The following is a 23,956-nucleotide window of genomic DNA, read 5'->3' on the forward strand; positions in this document are numbered from 1 at the left end:
AGAGGTGAAGCCAGCTGGACTTCCCGGGTCGAGTGGGGACTTGGAGAACTTTTCTGTCTTACAAGAAGATTGTAAAATGCACAAATCAGCACTCTGTAGCTAGCTAGAGGTTTGTAAAATGCACCAATCAATGCTCTGTAAAAACGCACCAACCAGCACTCTGTAGCTAGCTAGAGGTTTGTAAAATGGACCAATCAGCACACTGTACAACGGATCAATCAGCAGGACATGGGCGGGGACAAATAATGGAATAAAAGCTGGCCACCCCCACCAGCCAGCAGCGGCAACCCACTCCCGTCCCCTTCCACACTGTGGAATCTTTGTTTTTGCCCTCTCCACAATAAATCTTGCTGCTCACTCTTTGGGTCTGCACCACTTTTAAGAGCTGTCACACTCACCATGAGGGTCCGTGGCTTCCTTCCTGGAGTCAGTGAGACCACAAACCCACCGGAAGGAACAAACTCTGGACACGTGAGGGCCTGTCTGTGCACGAACGCAGCTGTGTGTGCTGTGAGAAAAGCAGCTCTGTGGGACAGGAGCTCTGGGTGTGGGGGTCCCAGCCAGACGACCTACTGGGACCCGTGGGCCCTGCAGCCAGGCCTTAGTCAATGCCACTCAAACTAGCCAATTAGAGGCCCTTCCCGCCGGACATGCTGCCGGACTTGTCTCCCCTTCTGGACCGAGGGCCTGAGGCCTGAGACTCCTATGACCTACGGGTCAGCACTGGCCGACCACCTCAGTGGACGGAGCCTGGAGGCTGGATGTGGCCAAGGGCCTGAGTTCTGGGGGGCCTTAGGCACCCTGGTGCCTGTTTCCATGGGGTGGGCCAGGCCCACTGGAGACTGAGGTGTCGAGAGGTGCAGGACACACGGCGGGGCGGAGGGCGGGCTCCTGGTGGCCACAGTGGCCCCTGACCCCTGACTTTACAGAATGTGGCAACTTTGTGGAGGGGGAAGAGGGAAGCCGCCTCTGCCGTGGCCTCTGGGGGTTGGCGTCCGTGTCGCGTACGGGATTGTGCTTCAGCATCCTCGGTGGGGCCTTCTGTAGAGCACTCACTTATCTGCCTCAGGCCTTCGTCTCGCACAGGCTCTTCCACGGGGTTTCGCTCCCCCAGGGCCCAGCGGCTGAAAGCACAGCAGCCTCCCTGGCTCATCTCGAGGCATCTGAGGAGGGTCAGCGTCCGAGGAGGGCCAGCGTCCGAGGAGGGACGGCAAGGGCTGCAGGAGGGACAGCGTCCGAGGAGGGACTGCAGGGGCTGCAGGAGGGCCAGCGTCCGAGGAGGGCCAGCGTCCGAGGAGGGCCAGCGTCCGAGGAGGGCCTGCAGGGGCTGCAGGAGGGCCAGCGTCCGAGGAGGGCCAGCGTCCGAGGAGGGACAGCGTCCGAGGAGGGACTGCAGGGGCTGCAGGGAGCACAGGCAGGGCCTCCACCCTCGCCCACCCGCACAAGCAGCCCTGGAGCCTGGGGGAGTGCCTGCTACGCCGCAGGCTAGGTCCTGTTCCAGCCCCAAGCTTCCTCTCCTCCTGTCCTGGCCCCTGCAGGTCACGGTGGCTCTGGGAGTTCTGGGAAGGCCCAGGAAGGAGGAGGTCAGGGAAAGTGACTTTGCCTGTCCCTGCCGGGGTCTGGAGCAGCTGCCAGGGCTTATCAAGGGGAGTCTACCTGAGGTCACACCTGTCCTTGTGTGGTCCCAGCACTGACATTGGGCAGTCCTATGACCGTGCCTGCCAGGGGCTTTGTTCAGAAGTGGTGCTAGCGCCAGGCTGTGACTCCAACACCAGGTGCCCTGCCCTGTGAGGCCAGCCCTGGGGTCTCTGGATGGCCTTTTGCTGTCCTCTGCCCTTTACCCGACTGGAGGCTGAGGCTTGGATGTCTTAATCCCTGAATGGCCTTGCTCTCGGCTGGGGCGCCATATACTTGGGGCCAAAACCGGGTTAAGGATGGGGCGAGCGACTCAGAAGACAGCCCCTCCTACCAATAAAGTTCACGGAATTATGGGGCTTGGACTTTGTGACACTTGATTATGTCTGTTGCAACACCCACTTCCTGCTCCCAGAAAACTGAGGCAGGAGAGGCCACCCCACAGTTCGTGGGGCTTGAATGGCCAGGAATACGGTTCCCACCTGCTGCTGCCTCTGCCCAAAGACAGGATGGGGGCTGGGAAGCCTCGTGTTTAAAACCTGGACTCAGAGGGGTGAGGGTCCGGAGACCCCCAGGCAGAAGGGAAAGCCCAGGGGGCAGAAGGGACTCTCCCCAGGCGGTCTCCAAAAAGTCACGAGGACCTCACCAGACGGGGGGCCTCCCTCCTGCCCACCCGGCCCTGGGGGAGCAGCAGGGCAGCCTCTGGGGGGAACAGGTCAGCGCCACAGCCCCTGCCCCCGAGACCCTGCCCACCCTGGCCCTCCAGGACATTCTCCAAATGCAGGGTGAGGGGATGGAGCTACCTATAAGTGCAGGTTGGAGTATTCTGGGGACGGGACGTTTCCATCACAGAAGGAGGGCTCTTTTGCATCTATGACAACTGAAGCGGAGGACCCTCTTTCTCAACAGCACCCTGGGCTCTCCTCTGTGACCCAGGCTGCCCTGGGGGTGCTGGCTGGACCGTCCAGACCAGCAGCCCATGAAGCTGCTCTCGGAGGTGGGAAGGGGCCAGGCTCTTCCTCTGGACCAGGTCAGGAGCCGGGGGTCAAGGCTGATCCCCTTTCATAACCAAAGGGGGCAAACTAGGCTCTGGCCAGTGGGAACCAGGCGTGCTGCTCTGGAGTCAGAGTTGCTTCAAAGTGGGGGCCGCAGCCTGGAGGCCTAGATGATGGCTGCCGGGCTGACCGGGCAGTGGACAGGATGAGTACTGGGGGCACCGAGGGCAGCACCGGGGCCTCAGGAGCAGCTGCCCAAGGATGACTCTTCCTGGACCCTCATAGCAGGCCAGCCCCGCTCCTAGAGACCCAGTGGGCTGCAGCCTGTCCAGGTAGGGTGGGGCTGGGGGTGCAAACTGTGCAGCCCTCAGAAGCTGCAGACCTGAGTCCACGACCCCCTCTCTGGGGGTCTTGGCACAGGAGATGGGCAGGGCCACAGGGGCCAGGCGGGCAGGGCCACAGGGTCCAGGCAGCCAGGCCCACGACCTGGTGTGGTCTGTCCAGGACAACCCTCCCACACCGGCCCACCCCTGGACCACCTGCCACCATGAATCCAATGCAAGGCTGTTGTGACGCTCCCTTCCTGCTCCCAGATAACAGACAGAAGAGGCTACCCCACAGCTTGTGGGGCTCGATGGCCAGGAACGGGGTTCCCACCTGCTGCTGCCTTTGCTTTGCCTGAGGCTGAGGCACCAGGTTGGAGGAAGCCCTGGCTCTGTGGGAGGATGCAGGAGCGGGCGCCCCACCTGCCTGCTGTGTGTCAGGGCTGGTGTCATGCCTCCCGCCAAGAAGGGGGCTGGACGTGCGGGGCAGTGGCAGGACAAACCGCCGGTGCTGGATTCCACGTGGGCTGTGCTCTGTGGGTTCGTGCTGCGTCTGCCCAGCGCAGGCAGACGAGTCCAGCTCTGCCCGTACAGGCCGCCTCGCACCGGGAGCAGAGCCTCGCCAGGACGCTGCACATGGCGCCTCCTCCCTCCCGTCTCCGCAGGTGCCGACTCACTGGTGCTCATTAGCCAGAAATGCACAGTGAAGAGGTTTCCTTGGATTCCAAGGAATAAATACCACTTCTTGTCCCACTTTAGTATGCCACACAGTAATGTCCTTGGGTTGGGATGCAGCTGATGTGAGACACCTTGCTAAAGTCAGGGCTGTCTCCCTCAGTTCTGGTAGCTTCAGATCCCGCTGCTCTGAACCAGCAGAGACTCCAAGTCACAAACCTCCCTGGGAGCCACGAAGCCGTTCCCTCTCTCTCACAGGAGCCCGTCCATTACTCGTGTTTGAGACACAGCCTCCTCAGCATGTCTCCATGCTGATTCCCACTGCCCTGAGCCCTGGACAGGGGAGCCGCGGGGGCCTCTCACCCCCAGGCAAGGCCGAGCCAGTGTGAGCAGCAGCCGGGCCTCTGCTTTCGAGGGTGCGGAGACACAGCAGTAAGGAGACTGGACGTCGCTCTCGGAGAGCTCCTGATCTCTGCACCACACACCACAGATGCGTCAGCTCCCGTGGGCCCCAAAGAGAGAGAGCACTCGGCTTAGGGGAGGCTTCCTGGAGGAGGTGATGCTAGGGGAGAGTCCTGAGGGCAGGATTAGCAGGCAAAGGAGGAGGGAAGAAAGTGGCCCAGCAATCCGTTGATTTTAAACGGTGACTCATTTTTCTGCACCACTCACACTGGCAGAAAGAACGAACTGTGGTGCCAGCTTACCATTCTCCAAATGCCCAGCAGGTTCTCATGCAACCTCGGGTGGAATCATCCATTTCCCATGGGCTGGCAATGCTGTCTCGGTGATATGCCATTTCCATGTACCCCTGAGTCTAGTTCTAGAATTCAGTTTCTCTTCCCTTGATCCATTTTCACCTTCCAGTACCAATCGACCTGAAATTCTACTGGCTGAAATGGTCAATTACGCAAACCCAACAAGTGAGAAGTTATAAATAAATGATACTTCAATTTGAGTTTTAATGACATGGAAAAATGTTCTCTGTGTGATGTTAAGGAAAAAATCAAGATCTACGTATGTAAATTGATGTATCTTGTGATTGTCTGAGGAATATTCTACATGCACAGAAAAGTGACTGGGCTGAAATGTGATTGGGTCTTAACAATGCTCTAGATAGTAAGATTTGGGATGGGTTTTACTTTATTAACTTTTAGTTTTCTATAGCTTCTAATTTTTTTTAAATAGTGAACACACATGGCATACACACAAATGAATAGAGAGTTATTTTGAAAAGTGAGACTGGGCGCGGTGGCTCACGCCTGTAATCCCAGCACTTTGGGAGGCCGAGGCGGGCAGATCATGAGGTCAGGAGATCGACACCATCCTGGCTAACACGGTCGGTTAGCCACGGAGACCTAACCCGTCTCTACTAAAAATACAAAAAATTAGCCGGGCATGGTGGCAGGCGCCTGTAATCCCAGCTGCTCAGGAGGCTGAGGCGGGAGAATGGTGTGAACCCAGGAAGTGGAGCTTGCAGTGAGCTGAGATGGTACCACTGCACTCCAACCTGGGCGTCAGAAAGAGATTCCATCTAAAAATAATAAAAAAAAGAAAAGTGAGTTCACTTCCTCCTCCAGCTATGGCAGAGTCACTGGGGCAAGTTTACCACCTGCCGGAAACAAACCAACTAGAAAACAATACGGGAAACAAAGGTTTTCAAGACACTGGACATCAGACAACATAGGACAGTCATCCCTAAGACGGGGGAAGCAAATTAACAATGTACTACGGGATTATATTAGGTTGGTGCAAAAGTAATTGCGGTTTTTTGCATATGTGGGAAGAATGCATGGCTGAAATAGCAGGAAGACTGGGAGGAAAGAGATGGCAGATGCTGCTGTAAGCTTTTTAACTGGTATAATATCAATGAAGGTAGGTGGTGATAAACCAAAGATGTATATTGTAAACCCTAAAGCAACCGTTTAACACAACAAAGAATAATAGCTAAAAACTGAACAAAAGAGATAAAATGGAATCTTAGAAAAATAATCCAAAGGAAAACAGAAAATAAAAGGAGGAGGAGAATGAACACAGATAGGACAAATAGAAACAAATAGAAAAATGGTACATTTATTTTTATTTTTTGAGACAGACTCTCACTCTGTTGCCCAGGCTGGAGTGCAATGGCATGATCTTGGCACACTGCAACCTCTACCTCCCAGGTTCAAGTGATTCTCCTGCCTCAGCCTCCTCAGTAGCTAAGATTACAGGCGTATGCCACCACACCTAGCTAATTTTTGTATTTTGAGTAGAGACAGGGTTTCACCATGTTTGGCAGGCTGGTCTTGAACTCCTGACCTCAAGTGATCTGCCCGTCTCCACCTCCCAAAATTCTGGGATTATAGGCATGAGCCACCGCACCTGGCCTGAAAAATGGTATATTTAAACTTAACCTTATCACCAATCACATTAAATATAAATGATCTAAATATCCCAATTAAAAAGCAAAGTTGTCAGATTGAATAAAACAAATGAACCAAAACCTAATTGTGTGCCGCTTTCAAGAAACACACTTTAAATATAAAGGCACAAATAAGCAATAAATAGAAGACTGGGCAAAAACACACCATGCTAATCCTAATCAAAGAAACCTGGAGGTGTTAAATTAGTATCAAAGTTGGAAACAACTCAATGTGCCTCACCAGGTCTGGGGATAAGTAGATTGTGGTATACAATGGTACACAGCTGAGCTCTAAAAAGGAATGAAATACTGATACATGTAAAACCACAGATAAATGTCAAAATTGTTTTCTGAGTGAAATAAGGCAAACCAAAGAGAGGTAGTTAGTGTATTATTACATTTCTATGAAAGTTATAGAAAATGCCAATTAGTCAATAGTGACAGAAAGCAGATCAGTGGCTGCCCAGAGGTTGGGAGGAGACAGGTGTTGCAAAGGCGAACGAGACATCTCTGGATGGATGGAAATTGTTCTTTATCTTGTTTATGGTGGTGGTTTTACCAGTGTGGGCACATGTCAAACCATCAAATTGACACTTTATATAGTTTATTGTATGTCAATTATACCTTAGTAAAGCTGTTAAACAAAAAGTGTATGCATGGAAAGTTTTATAGTAGATCTTGTTAAAAAAAAAAAAGATGATATTCTAAATTTAGGTGATACTCAGTTCTGAGTGGCTCTCAGTTGGTTACCTCACCAGAATCCATGGTTTTTCATTCCTGTCCTAGAGCAAGCCCCAGAAGCTGGAAGATTTTCATCAAGAGGCCAGGCGCGGTGGCTCATGCTTGTAATCCCAGAACTTTGGGAGGCCGAGGTGGGTGGATCACCTGAGGTCAAAAGTTTGAGACCAGCCTGACCAAAGTGGTGAAACCCTGTCTCTATTAAATATACAAAATTAGCTGGGCATGGTGATGCATGCCCATCATCCCAACAACTTGGGAGGCTGAGGCAGGAGAATCACTTAATCCCAGGGGGCAGAGGTTGCAGTGAGCCGAGATCACGTCATTGCACTCCAGCCTGGGCAACAAGAGTGAAACTTTGTCTCAAAAACAAACCAATAAATAAATAAGATATATACAAAAGATTTTCATCAAAAGATGTCACATCCAGGACCCAGGCTTGACCAGGAGAAATAAAGGGCCGCTGGGCGGGTTGTGAGGGGACTCAGGGCGGTGGACCCAGGAGAAGCAGCTACAGTGGCTGTAACTTCAGAGGCAGAGAAAACACCATATGATGACAGAGAGATTTCTGATCTCTCAGCGACAGGTGATAGCGTCAGTCAGAGAAAAATGAAAACTGCAGCTACAACCTCACATCTCTAACAAGCCTACAATCTCGTATCTCTAACAAGCCTACAGCCTCCCATCTCTAACAAGCCTACAGCCTCACATCTCTAAGAAGTGTACAGCCTCACATCTCTAAGAAGTGTACAGCCTCACATCTCTAACAAACATGCAGCCTCACATCTCTAACAAGCCTACAGCCTCACATCTCTAACAAGCCTACAGCCTCGCATCTCTAACAAGCCTACAGCCTCACATCTCTAACAAGCCTACAGCCTCGCATCTCTAACAAGCCTACAGCCTCACATCTCTAACAAACATGCAGCCTCACATCTCTAACAAACATGCAGCCTCACATCTCTAACAAGCCTACAGCATCGCATCTCTAACAAGCCTACAGCCTCATATCTCTAACAAGTGTCACATCTTTAAGAAGCCTACAGCTTCCCATCTCTAACAGGCACACAACCTCCCATCTTTAACAAGCCTACAGCCTCCCATCTCTAACAAGCCTACAGCCTCACATCTCTAACAAGTGTCACATCTTTAAGAAGCCTACAGCCTCCCATCTCCAACAGGCACACAACCTCCCATCTCTAACAGGCCTACAGCCTCCCATCTCTAACAAGCCTCACATCTCTAACAAATCCACGGCCTCGCATTTCTGACAAGTTTCCTTTTGGATCTGGGATCACTTGGACAGTCTTTACAAAGTATTTGATTACAGACTGAACTACAAGCAGTGGTCACACGGTTCAGGGAATATCAGGAGTCAGATAACATGGGGAAAATCGGTGCCACATTCAGGGATTCCTGGTCATTTCCTTCCTGGCTGAGAGCCTCGTATGCAAATCTCCAAACATCACACCCGGAGCGGAGTGCACCAGAGAGCCGAGTGAGGCCCTGCCCCGTAAGCTGCTTGCCAGGTTTACACTCAGGGTGATTGTAGCATTTTTATGGCAAGGAAAATAAACGAGCCATTACCTTTCACCAAATCGCACTGTATTTTATTCATTTAGGGTGTACACACCTATCTGCTTTTCAAAGGAATTTTGGGTAGATTGTAAAATTATGCTCAACTTACAACAAGGCAACTATAAATAGAAAAGCAGCACTGAGGTGCCAGTGCTGGGGGTAAGTACGGGAAAAACCAGGGGTGGGTCACGGGATAAACCAGGGGTGGCGGCTGGGTCACGGGATGAATGGGGGGATGGGTCACGGGATGAACCAGGAGCGGGTCACGAGATAAACCAGGGCCGGGGGGGGGGGGGGTCACGGGATGAATGGGGGGGGTGGGTCATGGGATGAACCGGGGGTGGGGGCTGGGTCACGGGATGAACCAGGGCTGGGGGTGCTGGGCACGGGATGAATAGGGGGGTGGGTCACGGGATGAAGCGGGGGTGGGGGGGTGGGTCACGGGATGAAGCGGGGGTGGGGGGTGGGTCACGGGATGAAGCGGGGGTGGGGGGGTGGGTCACGGGATGAAGCGGGGGTGGGGGGGTGGGTCACGGGATGAAGCGGGGGTGGGGGGGTGGGTCACGGGATGAAGCGGGGGTGGGGGGGTGGGTCACGGGATGAACCGGGGGTGGGGGGGTGGGTCACGGGATGAACCGGGGGTGGGGGCTGGGTCACGGGATGAACCGGGGCTGGGGGGGCGGGTCACGGGATGAATGGGGGATGGGTCACGGGATGAACTGGGGGTGGGGGCCGTGGCAGGGGATGAATGGGGGGATGGGTCACGGGATGAACTGGGGGTGGGGGCCGTGGCAGGGGATGAATGGGGGAATGGGTCACGGGATGAACAGGGGGTGGGGGCTGGGTCACGGGATGAATGGGGGGGTGGGTCACGGGATGAACCGGGGGTGGGGGCCGGGGCACGGGATGAACCGGGGGGTGGGGGCCGGGGCATGGGATGAATGGGGGGTGGGTCACGGGATGAACCTGGGTTTCTGAGGTCACAGGGTGGCTTCCTTGCCCCATGACCTCGCTGAGGCTGGTTAACTGCAGAGCAGCCTCGACTTCCTCACCGGCGCCCCGACTGGTGCCGCCTCCTCACACTGCAGTCCTGTGAATGTTCCACGCAGCCACAAGCTCAGGTGGTTCAGGGTGTGGTGGGGCCGCTCAGGACCCCTCCCCATGGGGACCAACCCCTGTTCCACAGCTGGGGAGGGCTGGTGGCTGACACTGCGGAGATGAGGCTCTTAACAGTTGCTTCTGCCCTCAGGAGGGTAGCCCGGCACCCGCTGGGGGAGGAGCCTGACCACCAGCTGGCCCATAGTGGGCACGTCAAGCCCTGGGCCTTGACACCAAGGGGGTGATGGGCTCCAGAGTGCCCATCACCACTGCCCAGCCCTGCCCTCAGGTGTGAGTCCCTCGAGCCCCCCCCATAAACCTCTGTGCGCCAGAACCTGACGGGGACTCGAACACAAGGGTGAAGTCGACAGTCACGCTCCCTGGAATGCCTGTGCGCACACAGGCTCCCTTTAGAAAAGAAACCGGCTGCGTGCAAGGTAGTTAAAATGCAGAGCCTCTCCTGAGTACAAACAAAATCCAGGTGCGTGTCCATACTGGGCTGCGCGGAGGTCGCAGGAGTTGCAGTGTGGGCCATGGGTGGCTCCCTCCCGTACCAAAGGCCGGCGTGAAGAGAACAGCACAGGCAGGCAGACGGCAGTGAAAAACAGCCAGAAATGGACGGGGGTTCGGAGGGGCCGAAGCCTGACCCAGGGTGCACCTTCTTCCATCCGGGGTGCTGGGACTGCCAGGGAGGGGTGGGCCGAGATGTGGGGATGGGTACACGGAGGGTCCTGGGCCCTTGGGGTCTGGCTGGTAGCACTGGGAGGAGGTGACAAGCAAGGCTTGTGAGGGCTCAGCGCCCAGAGCTGCAACTCTGCAGACTGCAGCGGGGCCTTGGATCCACATGTGCTTCTGGTCTCGGCTGGCCTGACAGCCACTGGGTTCCAGGCAGGCCTGGATGGTGAGGACGGGGCTGGGCTGCAGCCACCAGATCCACGGCTTCCCTGGAAGATGACGGGTCAGCCGGACATTCTGGCTGAGTCAGGGCCTTTCTAGGTGTTTCTACACCCTGGACATGTGAGTCCCCCGAGGGGAGAGCCTAAGGAATGCTGAGACGCAGCACAGGCGGGTGAGGGGAGCGGAAAAGTGTCGGCTCACGAGCTACCATCTTTTTTCTTTTTTTTTTTTTTGAGACGGAGTCTCGCTCTGTCGCCCAGGCTGGAGTGCAGTGGCACGATCTCGGCTCACTGCAAGCTCCGCCTCCCGGGTTCACGCCATTCTCCTGCCTCAGCCTCCTGAGTAGCTAGGACTACAGGCGCCTGCCACCACGCCCGGCTAGTTTTTTGTATTTTTAATAGAGACGGGGTTTCACCATGTTAACCAGATGATCTTAATTTCCTGACCTCGTGATCTGCCTGCCTCGGCCTCCAAAAGTGCTGGGATTACAGGCATGAGCCACCGTGCCCAGCCACGAGCTACCATCTTAATGCAGAGTGTCGAAGTCTCTCTCCTCGCTGTGCCCAGCCTGGGGTGCCAGGCCGGGGTCTTGGCCTCTGGAGGCTGCTCTGCCAGGGCAGGACTTCCACGTCTCTGGAGCTTGGCCCTGTGGGCGCAGGGTAGCATCAGCAGGGGTGGCCCTCACGCCCCGGGGCTGCCTCCTTCTGCCCTCGGTAAAGGCGGTCTGTGCCACTCTGGGCCTCCGCCGTCCCGCCAAGGAGCAGGCAGCAGCCCCGTGGGACCCAAGGAGCTGCCGTTCCCCTCTGTGCCTCTCTGCTGCGGACTCTGACCTTCTACCTTATTTCTGATTAAGTCTAAAAAAAGACAGGAAAAACCAACATGAGCACATCACGTCACTGAGATACAGGGCAGCGGTCAGGGCTGTGAAGTCCTCGGCTGTGCAGAATCCAGTGAGGACAGCAGTGGCGAGGGTGGACCTGTGTGCAGACGTGACCGCCTGCCCCCGCCGCCCAGCAACCCCCAGCCCAGCAGACGTGACCGCCTGCCCCCGCCGCCCAGCAACCCCCAGCCCAGCAGACGTGACCGCCTGCCCCCGCCGCCCAGCAACCCCCAGCCCAGCCAAGGTCAAGGCCAGTGGGAGGAGCCGCGGGTTTCTGGACAACACCCAGCAATCAAGGTCCCACTGAGGTCGGTCAAACCACACCCTCGGATCCTCTAGCCGTACTCAACAGCACTGCCAGGAAAATGGACGGAGCTTGATGTCTCTGCCAGCACCTTCACCTCTGCCCCAGACGAAACACTGTTCAGATCACTCACCCTGCCAGGCTCACCACCCTACCTGGACCAACACCCTACACAGACCACCACACTGCCCGGACCACCACACTGCCTGGACCACTCACTCTGCCCGGACCACCACACTGCCTGGACACTCACCCTGCCTGGGGCACCACACTGTCTGGACCACCACACTGTCTGGACCAGTCACCCGCCCAGACTACCACACTGCCCAAATCACCACACTGCCTGGACCATTCATCTGCCCAGACCAGCACACTGCCTGGACCACTCACCCTGCCCGGACCACCACACTGCCCGGACCACTCACCCTGCCTGGACCACCACACTGCCCGGACCACTCACCCTGCCTGGACCACCACACTGCCTGGACCACTCACCCTGCCCGGACCACCACACTATCTGGACCACCACACTGTCTCGACCAGTCACCCGCCCAGACTACCACACTGCCCGAACCACCACACTGCCTGGACCACTCATCTGCCCAGACCAACACACTGTCCGGACCACTCACCCTGCCTGGACCACCACACTGCCCAGACCACTCACCCTGCCTAGACCACCACACTGCCCAGACCACCACACTGCCCGAACCACTCACCCTGCCTGGACCACCACACTGCCCAGACCACTCACCCTGCCTGGACCACCACACTGCCCAGACCACCACACTGCTTGGACAACCTGCATTGCCACCCATGATGGTAAGTGCAGGAGTCATGAGGGCCCTTTCTGTAGTAAATGGGGGTTGGTTTGAGAGGTCTGAGTGATTTTACCTTCCTTGGAAAAGAATTTCCTCTCCGTCTGGCAGTGAGCTGGCCTGGGCAGACCCCTAAATCCAGTGATAATCAAATACCGTATGCCCTGAACCCCAGGGATCTTATTTAAATATTAAATTTAAATATTTATTTAATCTTATTTAAATATTAAATCCCAGCAGGGCCAGGTGGGCCTGGGACTCTGCACTTCCCACAGCTCCTGGGACACCGTTGCTGCTGGACCGTGGGGCACACTGAGTCACAAGGCCTGGTCTGGGCAGGATGGTGGCGAACCCTGTGGCCTGGGTCCTGGAGAGTGCAGACCTTTCTGGTTCTCCTGCCACTTTCAGGGTGTGAGTCAGGGACCAAGGACTCAAAGGCCCACAGAGGTGCTGAGTGTTTGGCAGCCTGGACGCGGCTTCACCTCTAGTCTGTTTCCTCCAGCGCCCTGGACGCTGAGCAGGCTTTTGCCTTTCCAGCCCCTTTTCTGGTGGTTCTCATGGAGGATGGGCCACCGCGGCTATAAACACGATTCAGGAGGGGCTTTGTTTCCTTGGAGGGTGGCAGGATTTTAATAACAGATCCCATTCTTCGGTGGTTATAAAACGGTTTGGATTTCACGTCTTCTTGATTGACAGCTTATATTTTGCGAGGAAATTGTTCGTTTTGTGTGTGTGCACACATATATGTGCATCTGTACATGAGTTATGCATGCAGGACACACACACGGAGATACTGAGTTTCTGCCGGGTCCCTTCGCTCCCATTTTTGTTTCCAGCATCAACCATTTGTGCTTCTCCTTTTTCATGCCAGCGTGTCATGTCGTCTGTTTCATTATTTCAAAAACCAGCGAGGCTCCATGAGGCTCCACTGATTCTCACCGTCCTGAGCCTCAGGGAGCACAGCAGTCAGAGATCTCTTCCTCTGCGGGGCCACCACGTGGTGCATTTTAATTGGTGGAATATTTATTACTCCTCTGTGGGTTGGCATTTCCTGTCCTTTGTCTAGCATTTTTTTTTTTTTTTTTTTTTGAGACAGGGTCTTGCTCTGTCACCCAGGCTGGAGTGCCGTGCTACAATCTCAGCTCACTGCAGCCTCGACCACCCTGAGCTCAAGCCATCCTCCCACCTCAGCCTCCCCAGTAGCTGGGACCACAGGCATATGCCACCACGCCTGGCTAATTCTTCTTATTATTTATTTTGTAGAGACATGGTTTCGCCATGTTGCTCAGGCTGGTCTTAAACTCCTGGCCTCAAACGATCCTCCCACCTTGGCCTCCTAAGGTGCTGGGATTCCAGGTGTGAGCCATCATGCCTGGCCTTGTCCAGCTTCTTTTTTTTTTTTGAGACAGTGTCTCACTCTGTTGCCCAGTCTGGAGTGCAATGGCACGATCTTGGCTCACTGCAACCTTTGCCTCCCAGGTTCAAGCGATTCTCCTGTCTCAGCCTCCTGAGTAGCTGGGACTACAGGTGTGCACCACCACACCCACCTAATTTTTGTATTTTTAGTACAGACAGGGTTTCACCATGTTGGCCAGGATGGTCTCAATCTCCTGACCTCCTGATCTGCCCGCCTTGGCCTCCCAAAGTGCTGAATTACAGGCCTGAGCCACCGTGCCTGGCCTGTCCAGCTTCTTAAGCTGCTTGTTTTGCTTATTAACACGGCCATCTCATTTTCTCATGCAGTTATTAAGACTGTAAGACTGTGAACATCCTTTAAGGGTCACTGGGCTCTCACGGATCACATCTATAGTCTCCCCAGGAGGCAGTGCCCACGTGGGGTCTGCCCTGCAAGGCCTTGCCCAGAACTGCCTGCCCTCTACGTCCAGCCATCTCTCTCTGCCCCACCTTTCTGTCAATCATCTATCGTCTATCACCTGTCTGTATCCATCTGTCCGTGTCTGTCCTCTGTCTGTTTACCTCCCTCTATCGACCACTTACCTGATCATCTCCCAACCAGTTTCCCTCCTGTCTGTCCATCTATCATCTATTCATCTGTCCATTTACCCATCGGTCTATCATCCGTCTTGATTTCTGTATCCATGAATCACCCGTATCTTCATCTTTACGTATATCTGCCTCTCTCTCTATCTCTATGTCTCTTCATCTCTATGTTTATCTACCATCTGTCTACCTCACTGGCTGTATAATCTTCTGAGGCAGGAACGTTCTGGAAGGTACTGGGCTTATTTAGCCATTCCTCGATCCTTGGCTGACCTGTCAGCTGTCCGGGTTTCTACCGTGACACGAGCTGCTTCGGTTGATGTTCGGGTCTCTCCGCCTCGGCCTGCCGCCCTGCACCTTCCTGTGGCAGAAACTCGAGGTCTGGGTGGAGCGGCCCCCGGCTGGCCCCGCAGCGCACGCAGCCTGGGGAGGAGTCTTGTGGCCAGGACACGAGGCGATGTGTCGTCTTCTACAAACCCTGGATGTGCAGGGCGTGTTTCCTTCCTGCCCAAACCTCTGTTTAAGGGACATTGTTCATTTTTGTTTTCACCAGGCTCTTTTACAAGGTACGATAATTATTTGAAAAAAAATGTATTCTCTGCTCATCTGTGAGGTTCCAGAAAGGGGAGAAAGCCATCCCAGCTGTAGGTCCAGGGTCTCTGAGTGACCCCAGAAGAAAGGCGGCATGAGCATAAGACTCCAGACGGGGTCCCCAAACCCGGGGACGGAAGCCCTGTTCTTGAACCCCAGTTCTTCCTCTCTGGGGTCTGGGGAAGCAGACTCAGGGCCCTCAGTTTCCCCATCAGCAAGACAATGGTCCTTGGAGTCCCTTCCCAGCATCGCGGCTGTGGCTGTGCCGTGGGCCTTTCGCCAGTTCAAAGGGAAAGACAGGAGGGAAGCAAACACTTGTGCTCAGTGTTTTGGTACATGAAGAAAATGTACCAGCTGCCCAGAGGCCCTGCAGACCAGTCCCCGGGACGGAGTCCTCTCCCAGATGGAAGAGAGCCCGGGTGTGTCCGCTCCTGAGAGGTGAGAACACTAGGCAGGCGGGGCAGGGTGGAGATGCCCCAGCCAGTGGTGCCAGGCTGCACATGCATGGCTGGTGGGTGCCAGGTCCCTCCCCACACGGATGACGGGATGGCGCCAACACAGGCCCCTGCAGAGGTGCACAGCTACATTTCCATGTGGCCCCAGCAGCCCCGGGCTGGGTTGGAGGACTCCAGACTCTTGTGTGCCTGCCCCACAAGAAGAACAACCCCAGGGGGTGCTGCGCGTGCAGGGCTGGGTTCCCAGAGTGCTGCGTCCACTTGCTTGCAGCACGCCCGGTGAAGCAGGTGCTGCTCCTGCACTATTTTACAGGTGACGGGACAGCCCTGGGCCACCTCTGTGACCCAAGTGATGGGTGCAGTGTGTGACTGGAGGGTCCTCTCTGTCCCTGATAACAAGACACTGAGCTCTTACTCTGGGCAGAGCTGGTCCAGGGGCCTTTAAGCAACAAGGTGACCCCTCCCAGGATGAGGTGTTATTTCACACACTTTAAATATTACCCAATAGCTTATAATTCACTGGCTAAAAGCATACAAGTTTGCTAAGACAATAACAAGTATCACCCATGTAATCTCCAGGGGAGGAGGAATAGCTGAAAAATACCATCAATAAAAAGTTAAAAACTGAAAGGATAGGTCTAACAGTAAATTACTTTCCAGCTTTCAACACTTCTCTTTAAGAAAGCATACTGTAAAAATGAGAGAAAAAAAGATCTTGACCAGAAGGCATTTGCCGCTCATAAAACTTACAAAAAATTGTATGCAGAAAAACAAAACTCTGTAAATCAATATGAAAAAGACAAGCAACCCACATTTTTTGTTTGAAGAAAGAATATGATGTTGTTTGCCAATGCCTGAGCCAACGTAACACTGTCTTAATAAATGGTTGATAATAAGTCTTGGCATCTGGTGTGCTCTTCGCACACTCATCCTGGCCGTTCTTGATCGTTTATGCCTCCTTGTAAAATTCAGGACCAGCCTGTTCATTTCTATTTGAAAAAATCCTATTGGGATTCTGATTGGAATTCTATTACATTTATAAATTGTTTTTGGAACTTATCTTCAAAGAAGCAACGAAGGATTCACAGCTGACTTTCAATGAAACCATAGGAGCCTGAAGAAGATTGAACAGCATCTCAGCAGTGGGGAAAGGAGAGAAAGCTGCCAGCCCGCAGTCCTGTGCTCACGGAAGCACCCCAGACACGAAGGAGAAGTAAAGGCATTTTCGGATAAGCCAAGGCAGATCCGTACCACAAGACATAACTAGGGCATTCTTAGGCTGAAGGAAACAGCCCCAGGTGAAAGCGCAGAGAAGAGCCTGCCGAGGGGCCAGACAGTGGGTGACGTCATGCCGTAAAGCAGCACCTCAGTCCATGGGGACACGGGACAGGCGTCCCCAACACCGTCACAGCCAGTGTGTCGCCTCGGTCCATGGGGACACGGGACAGGCGTCCCCAACACCGTCACAGCCAGTGTGTCGCCTCGGTCCATGGGGACACGAGATAGGCGTCCCCAACACCGTCACAGCCAGTGTGTCGCCTCGGTCCATGGGGACACGGGACAGGCGTCCCCAACACCGTCACAGCCAGTGTGTCGCCTCGGTCCATGGGGACACGGGACAGGCGTCCCCAACACCGTCACAGCCAGTGTGTCGCCTCGGTCCATGGGGACACGGGACAGGCGTCCCCAACACCGTCACAGCCAGTGTGTCGCCTCGGTCCATGGGGACACGGGATAGGCGTCCCCAACACCGTCACAGCCAGTGTGTCGCCTCGGTCCATGGGGACACGGGACAGGCGTCCCCAACACCGTCACAGCCAGTGTGTCGCCTCGGTCCATGGGGACACGGGACAGGCGTCCCCAACACCGTCACAGCCAGTGTGTCGCCTCGGTCCATGGGGACACGGGACAGGCGTCCCCAACACCGTCACAGCCAGTGTGTCGCCTCGGTCCATGGGGACACGGGACAGGCGTCCCCAACACCGTCACAGCCAGTGTGTCGCCTCGGTCCATGGGGACATGGGATAGGCGTCCCCAACACCGTCACAGCCAGTGTATCGCCTCGGTCCATGGGGACACGGGACAGGCGTCCCCAACACCGTCACAGCCAGTGTATCGCCTCGGTCCATGGGGACACGGGATAGGCATCCCCAACACTGTCACAGGTAGTGGCACAAAACAGGGAGGGAGAGAGACTGGAGTCAATGGAGAAAGCAAAGCTGGCCTGGAGATCCCAGTGGGAAGTGAGGGGCCTTAGGGGCCACAATCTTATTCTCTCTGGTTTCGGTGTCTAATGGAAAACCCCATAATAAACTGCAAAACTCACCTAACGAGCCACCACTTCAGACTCATCATATTGGAAAACATTTGAAAATCTAAAAAGACTAAAACATGGGCAAGAATATGAAGTAAAAGGGGCCGATGGGGGTGAACAGTCACAGCTGGTTTGAGGAGGGCCTGGCAATCTCACTGCACTGAAGGGCATGCCTTCTGCAGCCTGGCACTCCTTCCTGACAAAGTACCACAGGCCGGGTGCTTGACACCACCAAAGTTTATTTCCTCCCAATTCTGGAGGGTAGAGTCCAAGACTGAGGTGCAGCAGGGTTGGTTCCTCCTGAGGCCTCTCCTGGGCTTGCAGACGGCACCTTTTCCCTGCATCCTCACAGGGCCGTCCCTCTCTGTGTGCCTGTATCCTCATCTCCTCTTCTTATAAGGACATGGGTTGGACTGGATTAGGGCCCACCCTCAAGTAACTTAGTTATATCTGCAAAGACCCCATCTCCAAATATAGTCACATTCTGTGAGGTTCTGGGGGTTAGGATTCCAACACAGGAATTTTTGGGGGACATGATTTAGCCCATAACAATGTCCAAGAATTGGATGCACATACGTGTACAATTTCCACGCATGTACAATATCCATGCGTATATAATGTGCATGCATATACAATTCCCCTGCATGTACAGTACCTAAGCCTGCACAATATCCATGCACGTACAACACCCATGTGCACAAGGAGACATTTACAAACCTCATGCAGCATTGTCTGTAATAACCAAAGATTGAGAACAGCTTAAGTGTTAACTAACGGGACAGTAAGTAGTGTAGAGGTCACGCAATAGCGTGATTAGTGGAAAGTAATTAGTGGAATTTTAAAAGGCTGCATTGAACAATCCGAAGGAATTGTTCAGTCCGAAGGAAAACTGAAGAAGATACATTCAGCACATTGTTGAAAAAGTGTTTTAAATCACACAAGAACAGCATCATGTGCTGCTCAGGAATTTATTCAAAAGTGTGGAAAAGACGAAAATGATGAACACCCAGTTTGGCAGATGGTGTGGGCATGGGAACCCTAACAGCTTCAGCTGCCTGTGGGGTGCAGCTGCTGGGCTCCCTCAGGCGTCTTGCCCCTGGGCAGGCCTGGGGGAGCTCAGAGGGGTCCCAGCGTGCTGGGAGCATTGGGTGAGCTGCAGGCCCAGGGCCATCCCAGGTCTGGGGCAGCAGCGGAGCCGTGCCTGGATCCCTAAGGACGCGAGAGATCCTGGGGCGGCAGCGTCCAGCGCAGGCTCTGACTCATCAGGGACTGGGTGGGAGCAATTGTTGTGATAAGATCTCATAGTTAGCTCATAATAATAATAATAAAAAGCTAGAGAAATTCGTCTTAAGAAAGTTTTTGAAATTTTAAGTTCTTTGTCAGTACTGTGGGAGGTCTTAACACGATTAAGGAAGAAAACATTTTCTAGCTATAACTGCTATGGTTCAAGTGTTCATGTCCTTCCAGAATTCATCCGCAAAACCTGATTTTTAAAAAGGGCTTAAAATGTGTTTAATCAGGAGTTAGGCTAGAGCTAGTCCTAGCTGAGGCTATAGTTACATTTTAGTCTGTAAAGGAGCAACAAATCATTGTGGGATTTGTATTTAAAACCTTGCTGTGAATCAGTACAAATACAATCTTGCCTTTGGGGCTAGATAGAATTTATTGATAAATACACAGGTAAGGGTTTATGAGCCAGACATTCACGTACTTGAAAAGAACAGTCCTGGAAACGTGGATGAGGTGGCGTCTGGGGGTCGGGGACCCACCGGACCGAGCACAGAACACTGAGGCCTGTGCGTCGCTCCGCAGCCCCCAGAGGACCCCACAGCAGAGGATCCGTCCGTTGTCAAGGAGACCAGACGCCCATCACAGCTTGCTCAGTGAGCCATCAGCAAAGCGGCTGGGTGTTGGGATGGGGGTGACATGTGGCCGGGCAACGCCCCCGCCAGGGCTGAGCTGGCATTGCCACTGCTGAGTGTCCACCGGCTCACGCAGAGGCCTAACCCGAGCCTCCGAAGACGAAGCATCCTAATGCCTGTGAGGAATGGGAGGTGCCTAATGCCTGATCAGCCAGCGAACCCTCCCCTTATGGCAAGGGCTGTGCTTTGCCCTCAAAATGAGCTCAGACGGCACGTTCCTGGGTTGGAAGACTCAACACTGTAAAAATATGTTCTGCTATTGATTCCATGCAATCCCAACCGATTTTTTGCAAACTCATCCCGGACCTGATGGAGACAGACCAAAGTCCCTGAACGCCCCGAACATCCTTGTAGACAGGGAGGCAGGGGAGTGTGGCCTGCCTGGCACTGCACCTTGTAAAACCACGGTGTGGAGACCGTCCCACGCTGGCATGAGGTTAGATGAGTCGAGAACTGAAGAGAACAGAGAACCCTCCAGGAGGCCCACGGGCATGTGGACACAGGGTTTGTAACAAAGACTCTTAACAGAGAGTCCTGGGAAGGGCCGCCTTTTCAAACTGAGTGTGCTGGCACCACTGAGTGTCTACACAGGAAAAAGGAGCAGGCGCCCAGGTAGGAAGATTTCTCAGATAGGACACAAATTACATTACCACAAAGGAAAAGGTTGATGAATTTGATTTCGTTAAAAGTAAGAAACCCTGTTTAACCAAAAGACATGATTTTATGGGAGTGAAAGTTGAGTGAGAGTCAGGGAAGGCGCATGACGGCCACGGCACTGGAGGGCAGTGAGTGCCCAGGCCACGCAGAGAACGCCAAGAACAATGACTGGGCCACGGCACCGGAGGGCAGCGAGTGCCCAGGCCACGCAGAGAACACCAAGAACAGAGAGAGAGAGAAGTGGACGGAAGACTCAAGCGGGCAAGTCACAGGAACATCCGTAAAGACGAGAATGGGTTCATTAGCGATGGGAAGACGGAAACTAAAACCTAAAACCCACGAGACACCGTAGAATACCCACAGTTCAGACCTGCTGGCACCAAGAGCAGCGTGCAGCCTGGCATGGAGGCTCTCACACCGAGGACGGGAATCGGTGACCCTCCTCGAGCTGGGCAGGATCTACTCAGGTCCAAGGCTCACACGCCTAGCGTCCAGCGACCCCAGCTGCTAGTGACCCTCGCACACACCGTAGGCCATAAACAGGAACCCACAGCGGCTGGCAGGAGGCAGGACATGGCTCCACGGCTCAGGGAAGCCAGGAGACAGCACCGGTGCCCGCCTGGCCCACCTGCCCTCCAGCCACCGCCCCTGCAGGCCTGCACCCCAGCAACGCTCGCCTGTGGCTGAGGGGCTGCCTCCCCGAGGGGCCTGGGAGCGAGGTTGCTGCAGCTATCTTCTGCCAGCAGCCAGGAGGCCTCTGCAGCCCTGCCAGACCCCCAGAGAGTCCATCCCAGAGACAGCATGGCTGCAGGTGGAGCCTTGTGCTCCCCTCCCGCAGTTGCTGTTGTCTGAACAGCCGCACCCATAGCAATGGTTCAGGGATTCCTGGGGCCTTTTCCCTGTGAGTCTTCCACCTGTCTTACGGGGTCAAGGAGAGGGCTATACTTGAGCATGGGTGTGCCCCACCATCCTCCTCTCACAGTGGAGTCCCGGGGCCTCCTAACCGCACCCAGCCCTGAAGCCGTTGCCTCTGGCTGCAACCCTCCTGGAAGCCACAGCCTTTCCCTGTTCCCCATCTCGAAGCTCTTCACCACTTCCAGGCCACCCTCCCTTCCTCTTCCCTAAACCCTAGGTCATCGTCAAGCCGCCCCCGCGCCCGTGACGGGGCATCCCCTCCTCGCTCTAGGGTTTCAGCTCCTGCCTCAAAGCAGCTCTCCACGTCGACCCGCACCTCCGACCCACACCTCAGTTACTGGCAATTTCAAAACGTGCACAGAGCCCCCCTTGAACTTGGCTTCTCAGGTCCCCGAGCCCCTCCAGGGGTCCTGTCCTCCACCTGCCTGGCCCCTGGCCCCTTATTCACACCCCAGACACATCACCGCAGCTCCTGTACCCACCTCACCTTGGGGGGCCTTCTGCTCCCTGAGTGCCGTGAGCCGGCCCTACGGCTGCTGGCCCCTGGCCCTCCTGGTGCTTCCTGCCCCTGCGGCTCTCCCATTTCTCCTCTCCATCATCTCAGCAGCCCTTGGCCCCTCAGGCATGGCACAGGCTCGCCTGTGGGTGTCTCTGCAATGGCAAAGCGCCCACCTCCATTTCCACACCTGCCCCTCCCACTGACCCGCATTCCCGGTTGACCCACCATTGCCTGAGGGTCCGTGGTCCTAACATTTAGAAAGACCACATGGCGCCCGGTGTCCAGGTGGGGCTGGAGCCAGGTCCTCAGCCCCCAAACCCCTTCCTCCTCCCACCCTGGTCCCGGGCGACAGTCCTGAGTGCAGACGCTGGTGCCACAGGGACGTCCCAGCTGGGTGAATTCTTTGTGTAAAGAAGAGGTCCTCAGCATCAGCTCTAACTGTCATGCCCTCTTTGTTTATCTTCATCTTAGTCCTTGCTGGGCGATCAGTTCTTTGTTAAGGTTGATACCGAGCCCCAAATCTGATTTGCCCCGAGAGATGAATGATTTTCTCTGCAGTTACTGGGCGGCTTTCTTAGGACTAGAGAGTGGTGAGTGGTTGACATTAATCTCCGCAAACTCAAAATAAAATTGGAAACAAATGTACCAAGAGCTGCAAGGCAATGGCTGAGCCTCCCCTACACGGGATCACAACCTCTGGTGGCCATCTGCGCACAGCCAGGCGGGGCCAGGCCCCAGGGTCCCTCTCTGACGGCAGCCGATGGGGTCCCTTGGGCCTGCGCAGTGCAGCCTGGACGGCATGGGCTTGGGTGGCCATTTCACCACAAAGTCCCTTCAGAGGCTCAACAGGTTTTCAGGCACAGCCTCCCTCCTCCAGACCCTGCTGGCCGGCCGTGTGGACTGAGAGCTGAGGGCGTCTGGGTCTCTGAGGGGCATCGGGGAGGGAGGCCCAGCGGTGGCCTTGGTGGTTCACTCGCCACAAGAGGGCCAGCGCTTACTCAAAGAAGATTGAAAACACACAAGGAATCGGGAAACCAAACCAGAGAAGTCCTGCTGACCGAGCCGCCCCTTCTGGAGGCCAAACAGGCACGGAAGCCCCGAGCCAGCACAGGCACTTACCCAGCAGAGAGAAGAGGGCCACCAGGGTCCACACAGCCACCAAGAAGGGGGTCCGCACAGGGAGCCACTGCAGGCTGACCACCGGGATCCCGCTGCTGTTCCGGGCAACGTGGGGCTCTGGCCCCGGGCCCCAGCCGACAAGTGCACAGGGATGGGCTCTGCCCACCAGCAAGGCCAGCAGCGTGAAGGCACAGAGTCCAGACCCCCCGGGCCGCATGCTGGGGGCGCGTGGCACCGACAAGGCGCCACGTATCCGCCTGGCTGTTCTCAACTTTTGGGGACCTGGTCTCTGCAGGGAGCCACCTCGTTAGTCCCTGGTGACCCCTAGAGCTGTGCCAGCTCTTCCTGCCTCACCCCAGCGCCTTCCCTCTGCTACCCAGACTTGTCCTGGGCAGCCTATGGCCCCCAGGCCGTCAGCAGATAAGCGCTCCGTGTGGCCAGAGGGCCTTCCTGGGACCTGGACCTCCCCAGCGGGAGTTCAAAGCCCTTGCCCATTTTCCTGTGCTGGGAACAGAAGCGGCCCGCCCATCCCCTCTGTGAGATTAGGTTCTGCCTGTCATGTAAAATAAAAGCTGATGAAGAAACAGGGTTTAATTGGTTTCTTATCAGGTGTTTCGTCCTTGTTTGGAATTCTGCGTGGATGGGGGAGCCATGGGATTACACCCAATAAGGTCACCTGCAAATCAGCAGTGCAGCCTCCGTGGGGTCTGCACCCAGGTGTGTGCTCCGCAAAGCCCCCTCTGGCTTCAAGGCAGCAGTGGGTCCTTTGTCCCGGGCCCTCCTGCTGTCCCCACGTCTCCTCTGGCTCCTGGGCCTGACCTCCACTGACTCCCGAGAGGTTCTTCCTCCTGTGCACCTGTGCCCGGGTGGCCTTGCCCACTGCAGGTGCCGAGCCCCTACCTTAGCATCGGAGACCCCAAGGCTGGTGGGGGTGGGGTGTCCTGCAGAGTCAGCCCCAGCCTGGGGCGGGAGGCCAGGGCCTGGTGTGGCCTCGTGGGGAATCAGAGCCCTTGTCGGCAAGGGCTGTCTACACAGCAAGGGAGCCGAGCCCAGGCCAGATGAGAAGGGCGTCTCCAGTCGGGGATGGTCACCTAAGGGGATTGATCCAAGATGCAAATGTGTCAGAGGCCTTGGGAGCTGG

The 23,956-nt window shown here is 55.3% G+C and overlaps 1 protein-coding gene across 3 annotated transcripts; it reads left to right on the forward strand.

The window, feature by feature from the left end:
- The first annotated feature begins 9,276 nt into the window (after positions 1-9,276).
- Positions 9,277-23,525, forward strand: LOC144341371 (uncharacterized). 3 transcript variants are annotated; one of them, XR_013418238.1, is made up of 3 exons: positions 9,277-12,346; positions 12,580-15,372; positions 16,458-23,525. XR_013418238.1 is itself a non-coding variant. In XM_078004546.1 (2 exons), the coding sequence occupies exons 1-2, from the start codon at positions 11,600-11,602 to the stop codon at positions 12,973-12,975; spliced, it is 1,143 nt and encodes a 380-aa protein (XP_077860672.1). In that variant the 5' UTR covers positions 9,277-11,599; the 3' UTR covers positions 12,976-23,525. The 3 variants fall into 2 exon arrangements, 2 of the variants coding, with proteins under 2 accessions (XP_077860672.1, XP_077860673.1); XM_078004546.1 differs by having other exon boundaries at positions 12,580-23,525.
- Positions 23,526-23,956: the final 431 nt, after the last annotated feature.

This window comes from Macaca mulatta, chromosome 6 (assembly GCF_049350105.2).
Source record: "Macaca mulatta isolate MMU2019108-1 chromosome 6, T2T-MMU8v2.0, whole genome shotgun sequence".
In the NCBI taxonomy this organism is placed as follows: Eukaryota; Metazoa; Chordata; class Mammalia; order Primates; family Cercopithecidae; genus Macaca; species Macaca mulatta.

Bases quoted from the DNA above. Each gene is read 5' to 3' on its own strand.
- LOC144341371 (XM_078004546.1), top strand. From the start codon at position 11,600: ATGTCTCTGCCAGCACCTTCACCTCTGCCCCAGACGAAACACTGTTCA. The intron at 12,347-12,579 runs GTAAGTGCAGGA...ATTAAATCCCAG, and splicing joins CTGCATTGCCACCCATGATG to CAGGGCCAGGTGGGCCTGGG.